Here is a 14,330-nt window from a genome sequence, read left to right on the forward strand (position 1 = left end):
TAGCATAAATTCTATTTATTATTTAGTACATAGAAGAAGCATAATTTCATATATACATACATTTATATATATATATTCACCGACAGACAAACGGGACACTCTCACAGCATTACACACACGTGCCACATACAAACAGATCACAGGTTATGTCCATGAGCTCCCAGCACATCATGGTGTATCTATTTCTGTATGGCATTGCATTGATGACATGTCTTCTCAGGAGCAAAAAGTGTCTGTGAGCAAAGTTTTTTATGTCCAAATGCCCATTTATCATCATCATCATCATCATTCTGTCCTCCCGATGCTGGTGTAGAGCCCCTGTCAGCCCAAGACGTCCAGCCAAAAGCCTCCTGCTTGTCTGGTCTAAGGCAATACAGCTCCACGCTGTAAGCGGAGACAGGAAAAAAAAGAAAAGACAATCCTACAACTAAAAGTACTGTGCAAAACCAGGCCAATGAATTTTCTATGAAGAATATGTATCCCTCACCTTCATTAACTACACACTTACAGTCACTCTACACAAGGCATGAGTTCAAACACGAGGAAAAAATGAAAATCTTCACTTCAATAGCAGCCACTAACCACCAGAAAAAAAAGTTTTTTCCCCATTTTGATTAATTAGGAGACAGATTTAATGCCAAAGGCGCATACCTACTACCACTTCTAAGTTTTAGCAATTACTTTCTCTTTTTATAAAATTTGAGTTAAGAAAAATAGAGGCTTGATTTCTATGCTCTCTTGTGCTTTCTTTTATAGACAGAGAGAGAAAGGGCTGGGCATAATTTCCCTAAGCATAAACCATCTTTCATTAAAAAAAAAAAACATCAAACAGCTATACAAGCACATCTCCGCTTTGGGTGTGATCATAATGCCTGTGATCCTATACACACACAAAAAAAAAAAAAAAACCGCAAACTGCAAGAAGGGAAATACTCATATATTACTTATCCATGAGGAATCAAAAAAATGATTTCAAAGCTTATGAGTCCCTTATGATGTCCTACATACTTCTCTTAAAGTATCTGTTACTGAAAATGTAAAATTAAAGTAAATATATATCATTGCACTATTTACAATAAAGTTAACTAAACACACCAGTGCACCAGCGACGAAGGTGAAATTCTCATTATTGAGCAGTTTCACACACTCATACGTGTACTTTCATGAGTCACTACGGCCTATATTGCATTAATCACTCCAGGCTGACCTCATAGCCACTTTCAGTGACTTCAGTATTTTTTGAGGGTAAATACATTTTTCGGTTGGGTTACTACACTGAACAGTACTGATGATTTTAAACAAAAAGAAGAAAAAATTAATTCACAAAGAAAAAATTAACAATGACCAGTCAGCATGACCAATATGTGAGATCAGCCATTATTGTGACCTGGTAATGCAAGAGGAAAAACTATGTAATGCTTATATATATTTCTTTTTTGTAATATTTTTTTTTATTGCTGCACCAAATCCATTTAGACTTGGTGCTCACAAGTGATACAGAGCACACATTGGGCAGCTGAAGTGTTCATGGAGTAGTTTAAAACAACCAAACAAACATACAGACTCAAAAGCTAACATATGGTTAAACAAAATATTGCGTGATGATTTCTGGTGTGCACATATGCACGTGTGTGTATAAAGTTGGCCTTAAATCTTTGAGCCAAAGTGCAAAATTCATGAGACTTTTTTTCTTTCTTCTTTTTTTTTTTTTTGCATGTGTATGTGCAATGCCATTTGTTTTGCTCCACTGCAGCTTCAACAGAAATGAAACGAGCCCTTTATGGAAACCGACATGGAGAAAGAAAGAATTAAATACAGACTGAATGTTAAAGATGCAAGTCCTCCAGTATGTTTCTCGAAGGTTCGTCTCCTTCCAGTGTAAGTGTTGCTACAGTGGAAAAGTGTGACCGGCTTGTAGGTGTCGTCAATGAGAGACAAAGGAATCGAATGATAAAGTTTTCAGGGTGCAAAAGGGCTCCTGCAGATTTCCCTGTCCAGCAGGACAATGCAGGAGAGGTTGAATTATCAATGTGGCCTCCTTTATCCCATGATGCCACAGGCACACCATCCCACACCAAAGTCAAGCGGACAGTTAGTCTCTTTATGCAAAGGGCCGTGTGAGGACAGGACTCAAGGGTTGTGTGTGTACGGCAGGGATCAGTGCAGGCAGTAGTCAGTTAGTTTCGTAGGACGAGAGCAAGGCAGCATCTACAGGCTCCATACAGGAGGGACACGTGAAGGACCTCATCAGCCAGTCATCTATGCAGTCCAGGTGGTAGATGTGCATACAGGGCAGGAACCGGATGGGGTCTCCATACACAAAGTCCATCATGCAGATCACACACCTGTGTGGAGAGAGAACGTGTTAACACACACCACAATAAGCTTGGCAACACAGGGCACAACGTTTCCATAGACTGCTGACAGGCATAATGCATAATTTAAAAGTTGGTCACGCCTGCCGGATGTTGAATCGGAAATTGAATTAGAATGCCAGGAAGAATAATTTACTGAACAGCAATTCAAAAATAATTCAATAGTCGCACAACAGAATGGTCAGGAACAGACACAGATGCCTTTAAAGAAATATATAAAAAAAAAGAAAACTATGTTGTTTGTACATTGATTTGAAAATTGAACGTGAAATTATTGCAATATAAAAGTATATTTAAAAACTTTAAGATTAAGGTGAGATTAATCGTGATCAATTTAAGAAAAAAAAAAGTTTGATTATTAGTTGATACTTTTTTTTTTTGATTGACAGCACTCATTTTATAATGTAATTTATTCCTGCCAATTATTGCCAATGTTGAAAATGGTTGGCCCGTTTAATATTTTTGTGGAAACCGTGATACATCTTTCCAGGATTCTTTGATGAATATGAAGTTCAAAAGAACAGCATTTATTTAAAATTGAAATATTTTGCAACATTTGTAAATGCATTTACTTCTGAACAGTTTATTGCATCCTTGTCGAAACTTGCTGATGATAATCAAATTCCATAGGGCAATGCATTATAAATGTAGGCTTAATGCAGTTAAACATTTAAATAATCTTGTAATTTAACCATAGTCATAGTAATAGCAGATTTCTGCTTAACCTGATTCTTAACCTGTGTATCTGTCCGTTTGCTTAGTTATATGAAAGCTATCGAAGGCATCATCTAAGAGCACCATTTCTTCCCTACTCTAGCTCAAAAACTTAAATTCCTTTCACCATAAATATACACATTAAAGCATGGCATATTTATAGTGAAAGGAAAGGACTTTAAGTTTTTGAGCTAGATTGGGGAAAACAAATGATGCCTTCAACACCTTTCATATAACTAAGAAACAAACAGTATCATCACTTACTCTCTAATCTTCTTCTCAGTGCCGTCACTGCCTGGATCGTAGACCCCTTTGGGAAGATGCTGGATGAGGCCGATCCTTTGAGCGATCCGCACCTGCTCCTCTTCGGTCAGCTGGGTTGCCAGCCGGGCCTGACTGGGAGTGGGGTGATACACAGGCACATGGATCTGCTCCTGAAAACACACATACTTATAGTATAAGAACATATAACAATAGTGAATATTCATCAATCAGGGTCGAAACCTTTAATCATGCCACTGAATGTAATGCAGTCACATATGACCAAGCTTATCCAGAATTGACTACACAGCTAAATATTGCTTAATACAGTAATGAGTAAGCATCTTAATATTTGAGGCACGTGCATCTAAAGCTCCACTAGGGGGCAATCTCTCCCTTTTTGCTCCATTTTGATTTGAAAAGCCCAAATGGGACCATATTGAGTCCAAAGGGTGCTTATGAAGGGAGGGAGGTGAACAATAGCTCCCATTGAGACAGACGCCTGCTCAGCATTCACTAATGAAAGCTGTTTGGGAGACTGTGAGCATGTTTAAGCTCTGTGTGCAATGCATTCTGCTAAAACCTAAAATAAGGTCATTAGAACAAGTAGATGTCACAGTAGTGTTCATAGCAAATGAGAATCAAAATATAAGCATTTATTAGAACTTCATGAAAAGGAAAACTTGTATAAAACACAGTAAAATCAGTTCAGGTGTCAATGATTGTACCCCGGAATTCAGATCATTTCTCCCTTTCCCTAACATAAATTAGTCTTGTAAATGATTGTGGATTTGTGGATTTCACACTCTGAGAGCTTGCAGTCTTGGGAGCAAAAAAAAAAAAAAAATCAGCACTGCTTCATCTCAGAACAGCCACACACGGCCAAATCTACAGATATTGCTCCACAGATAATCATACTTGACAGATATTTATTACTTCCTTACATTATAAACCTCTAACCCACATTCATATACGCACGCAACCCCGATAACGATGAATCAGAAGTAGGACAAGTTTCCACACAGGGGAGTAAAGCCCAAAGGCAGGAGTGAGATATGTTCTGTAGAAACCAGGCCGGAGGACTCGAGAGGTGCTGCTGGGAAAAGCAACCATGGCGTAGTGCAGTTCTGTTTTCAGATCAGATTAAAGGTGAGCTCGAAGATCAGGTTCAGCGCTCACTTGAGAATTAGGTTACGCAACAGCCATATTGAATACAATCACATGACGGACACATCAGACAGGTTACACTACCTATTTAAACGCACACTGGGCTAAAGACACAACCAACAGAAAAACATCTGTGAGGCACGTACACACTCATAATGCAGTGGTCAGCACTCTGTGGTCCAGCAAATAAAGGTGTGTGTGTGTGTGTGTGTGTGTGTGTGTGTGTGTGTGTGTGTGTGTGTTTAGCTGGAAGTAAAATCGAAACATGATCGTTCTGACAGCTCTTGCGTTTCACTTTATGGAAAGCTAATAAAGGTGGAGTCTCTGCCCAGTCAGTCAGTGACTTCACAGGCAGCATTTATGTATGAAGGTACATCTTAAAAGAAATGTCTATCATTTTTATGGCGCTAGAATCACCAAACCTATCTAAACCCTCGTCCCATCTGCTACTGGCTGAAAAATAGATGTTGGGCTGGTTGGCGTGTTCAAACTAACAAAAAGTTTTTATATGATATATATAAAATATATATAATATAATACATAATATATTGCCCTTTTGAGCCGGTCACTATGTTTAAACAAACAAAACTAAATTTTCACACGACAAAATATATATTATAAAATATTAAATGTGTAGAACAGGCTTATCAAAAAAGCCAAATTTTGAAATGTAGATATGACAAAATACATAACATAACATCTAATGTACTGTATAATAGTTTATAATAATTCTATAAAATATGTTACATAAAAAAAAAGAAAAACAAGATTTAGTCTGACTTAACAGACTGATATAACCAAGCAAATATTTAAACACTATAATGCTTTCTAATAAATCATAGAGAATCATCAATTTAAAAAAAGGTCACATCAGTGTTTTGTAAACACTATTTTTGACACCAAGTATTAACTATTTTCTAAGTATTAAATATTAAGTATTAAGTACATAGCTCACATTTACTAGTTTTACTTTCCCCAAACTATAATGCCAGACTAAAATGTGTGAAATCGAGTGCAACATTTTGAAATATAATAGGCAACCTTTCACTGCATCTAAATGTTGTACGACTTTTTAGCTCGCATGCTCCTGTGATTTATTAAAGGACATACTGATGTGCAAAACATTACTGTTCTCAGGAAAAGTAATTAGAACACTGTAATTTGTTTAATACCCAACTCTGATCACGGTATTACAATATCGTGAAAGCCCTACATATCGAACCACATAGATGGATCGTTACACCCTACAATTTGTTGTAAATATAGCAGTAAAACAAACCCTTACCTTGTTAATAAATAAACAACACTGACAAGAAAAGCATCACATTCAAACACATTTGTGGATTGTGGGGTATTATAAGCAGTGAGGTACACATCTAATGTATACCATCTTTAAACATTTACCAGACAAAGGAATCCTAGTAGACAGTATGTTACAAAGACCAATTTATTTGGAGAGATCATATTTCAGGCATCAAGAGCACAGAGCTCCAGACTGTTAAACTGCTCAGCATCAGACACTCCAATGGACCAACACCAGGAGAGCAAGAGATAATGATTTGATTGGCTCAAACAAAGAAACACACAGTCCGATACAAACAGATGAAGCGTGAAAAAAAAAAAAAGCGAGCTGGCGAGCGGGGAATTTTGTTTGGTCTGCTAGGCTTTGGGTGCTAAACAAAGCATGTCGTCCAGTATCCGGCCCTCCCTCATTACTGGAGCAGACAAACCGTCCAGCGGTCCATTTTCTGCTCTCTTTCTCAGACTCTGTTCCAGTAAAGGCTGAAAGCACCACTCCCTCTCTGCACTTAACAAAAACAATCTCTAAACCTTCATCACACTGTATGCTTCAACTGCCTCAGAATCCAAAGAGATAATAAAACTGAACTATAAACCAGTAAAACAACTGTTATTCCTGATAAAACTGTCATCTAATGACTTAATCTTTTCCAGAAATCGAATCAATGTCAAGGCTGATTGTGCTTTCACAACAAACATAGGAATGAAGTCATCTGTGCTTCACATTCCTGTAGGTGTACCTCACTGGATTAGCCCAAAATGAGGCTACAGGCTAGCATGACTCAGCCAGACACTCAACCGCCCTACACAGTGGACAGAGACTACAGACAGTATGAGGAGGAGCTTTAGCATCTCCAACACTGCTGCTACTTTTAACATCAGCTTCCCAGGCTACTCATATACTAACAAGACAAAGAGTCTCACTGTACTGAAGCTGTTAAAGAGGCATATATCTTCAAATGCATAACTAACAAAGGATATACTGTATTTCTGCAATCAGTGATATTTACCTGGCATTTTAATTAAAGCGGTGGTTCTGTGTTTTTTCTAGGATTGATTGTGTTTATGGGGAGCAGTCTAACATTTATTAATGCTTCGTTTAAAAAAACAAAAAACATTATTTTTCACCTAATTTACCTTTATTCCACACTGCTCTGTCCCTACTCTCTGAGAAACACACTGATTTTTTCCTTCTATTATGAAGCCCCTACTTCAGAAATAGGCGGTGGCCTTTGATTGGTTAGCCAGCCGAGTGTGTTGTGATTGGCTAAACCGCCTCTGGTGTGCATCTAAACGTTCCACCCCTCACCTCAGTGGCATGTGCTCCGAATTGTGTTGTAAACAACGGTGTCTATAATTTTGGTTATCAGTTTGAGCCCGACTGAGAATCAGAGGATATTATTGAAGAGGATCGTGCAAGCGCGGCTTTTAATGGTAGGACTAGGTTTTTTGTTGTCTCATAATTTTAGATACACTGTTATTTGTAAATGCCACTGATTATGTTAGCTTTTAATATACATTTTTATTCTGATTAAAACTTTAATACAGTACGGCAACTGCACACGCGTCCATGTTGGAGAGAGAGAGAGATGCAGAGCGTGTGTAGAGCAGGGGGATGCGAGGAATAGTAACTTGTGAATCCATTAGAAGACAGAATCAAGACTCATATATGAATAGATTTTACGTGGACGTCTAGTTTTCTCTTCCTCTTCTCTAAAGCAGCAAAGCATGGCCTCGCCCCTTTGCTGCCTTTTCCCAAGGGAGGAGTTTATCAGGGTTTGTGATGTCACGAACCCAGGAAGTAACTTCTTGTAGCCCCTACCAGACGGTTTTGTAGGTATTTAACTGCCAGAATAAAAAAATTAAAAAATAATAAATTATATATATATATATATATATATATATATATATATATATATATATATATATATATACACATACACACACACACACACACATATACATACATTATATATATATATATGTTTGCATTGAACTTTCAGCTTCATAACTTTGCAGACATTGTTTACATTGACAACATTACACACTCAAACCTCATTCCGACTGTCAGCCCAAATCTGATTTTGTGCATATCTGGATGGAATCTGATTTGAATAACTGACTGTCCACATAGTTAATTGGAACTGTTGGTGGTCTTAAGTTTTACAGAATATGCCGGTGTGTTGTTATGCTAACGCTAAAATAACAGGAATACATATGTTATCTTACGACATGACAACATGTTGCCGTCGCGCTGGATTATTATCATTATGGATTTCATTTTATGGGGCAGCGGTGAAAAACACAGGAAGCTGGAATGCTTTCTTCCGTGCAGCAGTCTCCACTAACTTCAAAACTCAAAGAGATGCGTATCCTAGCAGTACATTGTTTTTTTCCGCCTGACTTGCAGTTCGCAACAACACAAGCTTGTTTCTGTAAAGACAGTCATTATGTTTCCTACAAAAACCTATGACTTGATTTTTTATGATTTTTATGGGGCGTGAAAACCTGAAAAAGCTAGGCTAAATCAGATACGACCAGTCAGACTGAAACAGATTTCCAGGAATGCGATTTTAATAGGATTCCAGACCACATATGAATGTAGCTCGAAACGGATTTGCAAAAAATCCGATTTCATGTAGTTCGTTGCCATTCATACTATTTAAATATGATACAATTTAAATCAGATTTGCACAAAAATTGGATTTGGGCTGACAGTCTGAACAAGGACGAACTAATGTTAAAAAAGTGAAATCGCAATGAACCAGCCCTTTAAGGTGACAGCATTAAATGTGAACAATTTACACCAGGTCCATCTAACAAAAAAACTACTTTGTTTATTTTTTATCAGAAAACAATGCGACATATCATTGGATTAAGCATTTTTCAGTAAAGCTGTTTTGAAATAACCTGTAGTGTGAAAAGTGCTATAATTTATTCCTATGAATTGAGGAATTTGATGGAAAACCAGATTCACATGATTCTTTGATTAATAGAAAGTTTCAAAAGAACAGCATTTTAATAAAAAAAAAAGCATTGTAAATGTCTTTACCATCACATTTGATAAATTTAATGTGCTGCCGCAGATTAGAAGTATTAATTTCTTTTAAAAAAAGTTACTGACCCCGTAAATTCTGCTCATTCTTAATCATAAGAATAAATCATAAATTTTCTAACTTTTTTTTTTTTAAATACAGTCTGAATTTAAACTTTCAAAAGTATATGCAAATAAATCGACAGTATTTTTCTGCGACTGCTCTGCAATCAACACTCTTTCTTTTTCTGTCTCCCACACACTTTGTTCTCATTTTCTTAGTGAGAGGACTGAGGAGGTGGATGCCTCTCTAAGCGCAGGAAGGTTAAACAAACAACTGTTTAAGTGCTGCTCAAGTCAGTGGTGCAGAAACGGTCTGTACCAGCTCAGCACAAAATCAGGTCTCCATTACCAAACACTAATACACTCTACATGTACATGTGTGTATAATGGCTCTTAAGCAGGGTGACACCAAAATGACAGTGCATTTCTGCATTTCTCTACAGACACTTTAAAAGACATTTATCTCCAATGAATGATTTGTTTGTGTAAACTGCATGGATTTCCCCTCATAGAAATCAACACCTTTCTTCAGATCCATCTCTCTCTTTTTTTTTTTTTTTTAGCAATTTGCGGATCAACCAGAGAAAGTGCTCTCCTTCTGCCCACTTCACTCTAGTCATTCTCAACAAGCTTTGCCGTTTCGAAGAATTAGTTAAGAGTTTTTAATTGTTTAGGCTTTGTTGGTATGAGTAGCCATTTAGGCCTAGTGTCTAGGACATGAGCTGGAACTGAAAGGTTGCAGGTTTGAAACCCTAAGCATTTGAAAAGTGGTGGAAAGTTCATAATGTATTGTCTAAAAGACTACAGGATCAAAAGTGCCTATGTCTGAAGAACCAGTGTGTATGTGGGACAAAGCAGAGAGGTAAAGTCAGGATAAGATGAGCTGTCCGGCTACTAGGTGACGTAAGGCCTCAGTGTTAGATGGAGCAACTACAGCACGAGGCAAACAGAACCAAAAAAAGAGAAAGGAATTGATTTAGGATCAAAAGGTGGGAAAGCCACACCCCAGACAGCAAGCAGTTTCAGCCCAGATTCGGCCCACATCTGTCCCGCATCGAATTCACGCAGGACAGATGTGGGCCGGATCTGGACCAACACTATATTGCTGTCTGGGACCATTTTTTGTAAGGCTAAAGGGAACCTCCATTATTTCTAATGTTGGCACCAACACAAACACAGCCTTTCTCTCTCACACAGACAGGCTTATCTCACCACATACAGCCTCACGCATGAGTCAGCAAATGCTGTCAGCTGCTTTCCAAACTACCAGGAAGACCTCATATTACACTCCTGTCTGTCTCCTCATCATCATTCTCTCAAGTTCACTTCCTGTGTCAATTAGATTCACTATAAAGCATCAAAACACTAATGCAGTTTGGCTTTACTGCTTGAACTGTATTTACTGTTGCAGATCAGATCAGATGTGGGAGTGATTCGGCTGTTATTCTGAAACAGAGTCGTTCTCATCTGTTTAGTCTCCGTCTGAGACACAGGGTGTGAAACTAGGCTAACTCTACTGAGCTCCTTATACAATTGTGCTAATGCTGCTTAACATAGCAGCTAAAGAAACCATGAGAGCATTTGATAAGACATCAACCAGTACAGAAATCCTAAATGGAAATGTTTTACAGAAAATTTAAATAAATGGACTGTTAATAAGTAGACATTTGTAATGTTACGAAATAATTTGTTTCAAATGCATGCTGTTCTTCAAACCTTCCATTCAAAGAAAAAAAGGCAAATTATTTTTAAATAATATTAAGCTGTTTTCAACATAGTAATAGGATGAAATGTTTCTTATTAGAATGACTTCTGAAGGACCATGTGACAGTACAGACTGGAATAATGGCTGATGAAAAATTTGTTTAATTTTTCACTCAAATTACAATGATCATCATAATTTATGGATCCTATCCCCCTCCCCAATGCGCATTTGAATGGTCTGAGACTTGGAGTGCAAATTGTAAATAAATAAAAAAACACACCTGTTGAACCCTCTGCTGGCATTATGGATCAATTTCCTGATGACGCAAATTAGCTTCATGCACACATATTTATCCTATTCTGCACACACATAATGTGGCATGTAATGAGAGAAACCTTAAAGAAATAGTAGACTCAAAATTGTGTTCTGTTGTCATTTGCTTACCCTCATGTCATTCCAAACCTGTACAAGGTTTTTTGTGGACCACAAAAAAAAAAAACCTTGATTTTAAATTTTTTTTATTTTTTATTTATCTATATAATGAAAGTCAATAGGGTCCAGTTCTATTCTTTCATTGTATGAACAAAAACAGTTCAAATATTATTCAACATAACTTCATTTGTGTTTCACAGAAAAAAAAGCTCTTACAGGTCTGCGTGCGTTGAGTTAAAGACAAGTTTTGCTTGTTTTTGAAGGCATATGAAGCAGGGCATTTACAACTATCTACTACTGCATTTTAAAGATCCCTTTATAACTTAAAAAATAATAATGAGCAGAACAGTTTCCTGGCATACTTGAGAGCACAGACAGCCTCTTCTAGCTAACTGCTTGAGACTCTGGGGGGAAAACGTCAAGCATTCTTGGCAAGCGACACAAGAATGTGCTGTTATTTGGAATGATTTGGGTTCTCAAGGAGCCTGTGCATTTCTTCATCCACTGCATGGTTCAAACAGACCTCCTGTCTGTCCAACATTCAGAAAATAGGCTGAAGCGTGCCATTGGAATAATGCACAGAGCAGCATTGCATTAACAAACGCTGGGTGAATTCAGCATGGTGCTGTCTTTTGCGCATTTTCTTTCTTTCTTTTTTTTTTAAACACCCTTGTCTGATCTTGCACCCCAGAGACTCAACTTCACAAAACCGAAAGCGGTGCATGGTTTCTGCTGGCGTTGTGCAAAAAGGTGCCTCCTCTTGAAAGACAGCCCAGCACCACATGAAAGAGTACATTTATCCTATAATGTATTTCTTTTTGCATTTCAACCCTTAAGCTGTATAATGTGAGAGATTTGCTTCAAACATGGATGCTATTTCTTTATATAACATGATTATCAATTGTATAGAGTGCAAATAAATAACAACCACAGAACACCAGTACCCAATGGAAAAGCAAATTAAAGAGTGCTTATAAAAAACACAATCCGCTAATTACACAAAAACAGGTCTGTGATCACCATAACTCTCCTTCAATGATTACACATGCAACACTACCTAGAAATGTTTCATAAACAGGTTTATAAGCTATTTTATAAACTGCGGTTCTCCTCTGAGTCAATCTTGTGGCCCATCAAAACATTCAGGCTATTTCCAGACAAATTTGTGGAGGAGGAAGTGGCAGAATGCTGTTAGTACAGCTGATAAGCGCAAGGAGTACAGCACAAAACGTCCCACCATCTACCAGATGCTTTCATTGGGTGGTTGCTTCCACTCCATGCCAATCAGCATCTAGATTATCCAGCCAAAACTGAAACCAAGAGAGAATGTTCCAAACTACTGAAGGAAGGTTTTGCATAAGATTTATGAGACAGTTACGTCACAGTAGCTCTGAGGAAATGACTGCATGCCTGTTTGAGATGCATATGTTATTACCTATCATTTGGATCTGAAGGGCCGATGGCGGTTTGCTAATGGGGAAGCACCATTTGTTGCCGTCTTTTCGTGAAGCAGATAAGATCAATACACAACTAAAAGAATGTAACAGCATTCACAGCAGCAAACAGTGCTTGAACTTCATCTCAGTTCAGTGCATATGCACTGTATATACCATGTTGCTTCTGTCAAAACACAGTAACAGCACATCAAATGTTTTCTTACTGCACACAATGCATTCATGGTTATCCGTTTAAATGTGGTTTGCTTCACCCAACACAAAGGCATCTATCTATCGATCAAGACATCCCACGGAAGAGTTACAGCATGCTGACATGAGATGAATGTCTAACAAAGTAATATGCCAGATGACATCATGTTAAACAACATGATCTCATGACTTGAACTTCAACTGATTCCACATGTTGTTAAAAATGGGAAAATCCCCTAGTTTCCCATGTTTTTGACTCCAAGACAATGTTGGAAAGCCACCTGCTGTTTTATTTTAAATATCTGATGCCTTCCTGCAGCCCCTATTAAAGTTTTCTGGGACCCCAAGCCCCTGGAGTCCCCTAGTACAGTGATTCCCAATCAGTGGAATGTGATTTCAATTAAAGTACTTCAAAAACTACTAACAGATTAAAACAAACATGATTCTTCTCATTTGTTCTTTTAGGAAACGGAAACACAATAATATGTGGACGTTTTGTAAATATTAAAAAGGACAAAAACGGGTGGGGAAACAATACCCGGGAGAATAACATTGCTATGACGTCACAATTGCAAACAAAGCTCGTCACAATCATAATTGTTACTTTGTCGCAGTAAAAGCTGGTGCTGGTGAATCAACACTCCACGGAGGTGGCAGTAAAGATGAAATAGCAGGCTGTCCATCTGTCTGGACGGTCTGACGTGAATTGTAGGCCAAGTTTATGTCGAACAAAGAGGATTTAGTATGGCACACTGTCTAGGGCGAAATTAAACAGATGGAGCTCCTGAGGGAGCCTGGTGCAACTGATTTATGTTTCCGTATATAGGAATGATTTTGTTTTTGCAAGCTATTACAAGCTATTACTATTATGAATATGGCAACGTGGTTGTTTGCAACAGAAAGCAGAAGCGTGGACCCCAGACAGTATTTTAGTCAAAAGGAAAGTTTCTTTGTTTATTCTTTAGGGGTTTCATTAGCTTACCTGATACGGGGGTGGCGGTTCCTGATCCGGATCGTTGGCGTCACCGAAACTGGCCCTGTCTGACTGTGATTCGTGGAGCAAGGAGATATCATCCGAAGTGGGAGATTTCAGACAATTCCCCATCTCCTTTCCAGAACTCCTTGTTGTCTAAATGTTGAAATCCTGTCTGTCCCCTCCTTTCCGCCCTTAATCACTCCAACCAGACTTCTGCCCTTTTAAATAGGATGACTTAATCTCTATCATTCATTTAAAATGATCCGATGATCATGAGAGATCCTGACGGAGAAAAACAAACCATTGTCGACACACAAAGAACCCTGGCAAAAAAGTGTCAGACACGGATATGAAACGGTGTTATTGTAAACACACACAAGCTAATCCTTTCAAATACGTCTATTTGCCCTAATGCCGTGTTATGTAGTGCCGTCCTTTGGCCCTCGCCTGCCTCAACAGTAAACACTGGTTAGCCTTCAACCGATTATATCTACAATATCAAATATGCGCTCACTCTCAATGGCGACTGAGGTACGGTTTCCTTTCAGGCAGTCATATAAGTCCCGCCTCCGGGCTGCATGGACCAATCAGCAGGTGTCTTCTTTAGTAAGGAAGTTTTTAGTGGTTATTCGTCACCCAATCAGATTGCCGACTTGCA

General features: G+C 38.2%; 1 protein-coding gene across 1 annotated transcript; it reads right to left on the reverse strand.

The window, feature by feature from the left end:
• LOC113069839 (RING finger protein 11) lies at positions 1-14,227 on the reverse strand. The gene is made up of 3 exons (XM_026242890.1): positions 13,679-14,227; positions 3,354-3,523; positions 1-2,345 (listed from the first exon to the last, which is right to left on the reverse strand). The coding sequence occupies exons 1-3, from the start codon at positions 13,799-13,801 to the stop codon at positions 2,174-2,176; spliced, it is 465 nt and encodes a 154-aa protein (XP_026098675.1). The 5' UTR covers positions 13,802-14,227; the 3' UTR covers positions 1-2,173.
• Between the last annotated feature and the right edge of the window lie 103 nt (positions 14,228-14,330).

This window comes from Carassius auratus, unplaced genomic scaffold (genome assembly GCF_003368295.1).
Source record: "Carassius auratus strain Wakin unplaced genomic scaffold, ASM336829v1 scaf_tig00002576, whole genome shotgun sequence".
In the NCBI taxonomy this organism is placed as follows: domain Eukaryota; kingdom Metazoa; phylum Chordata; class Actinopteri; order Cypriniformes; family Cyprinidae; genus Carassius; species Carassius auratus.

Coding starts and splice junctions, on each gene's coding strand:
- LOC113069839 (XM_026242890.1), bottom strand. CDS start 13,801: ATGGGGAATTGTCTGAAATCTCCCACTTCGGATGATATCTCCTTGCTC. Junction 3,524..13,678: donor AACCGCCACCCCCGTATCAG/GTAAGCTAATGA, acceptor GTGTGTTTTCAG/GAGCAGATCCATGTGCCTGT. Junction 2,346..3,353: donor ACTGAGAAGAAGATTAGAGA/GTAAGTGATGAT, acceptor CTCTCCACACAG/GTGTGTGATCTGCATGATGG.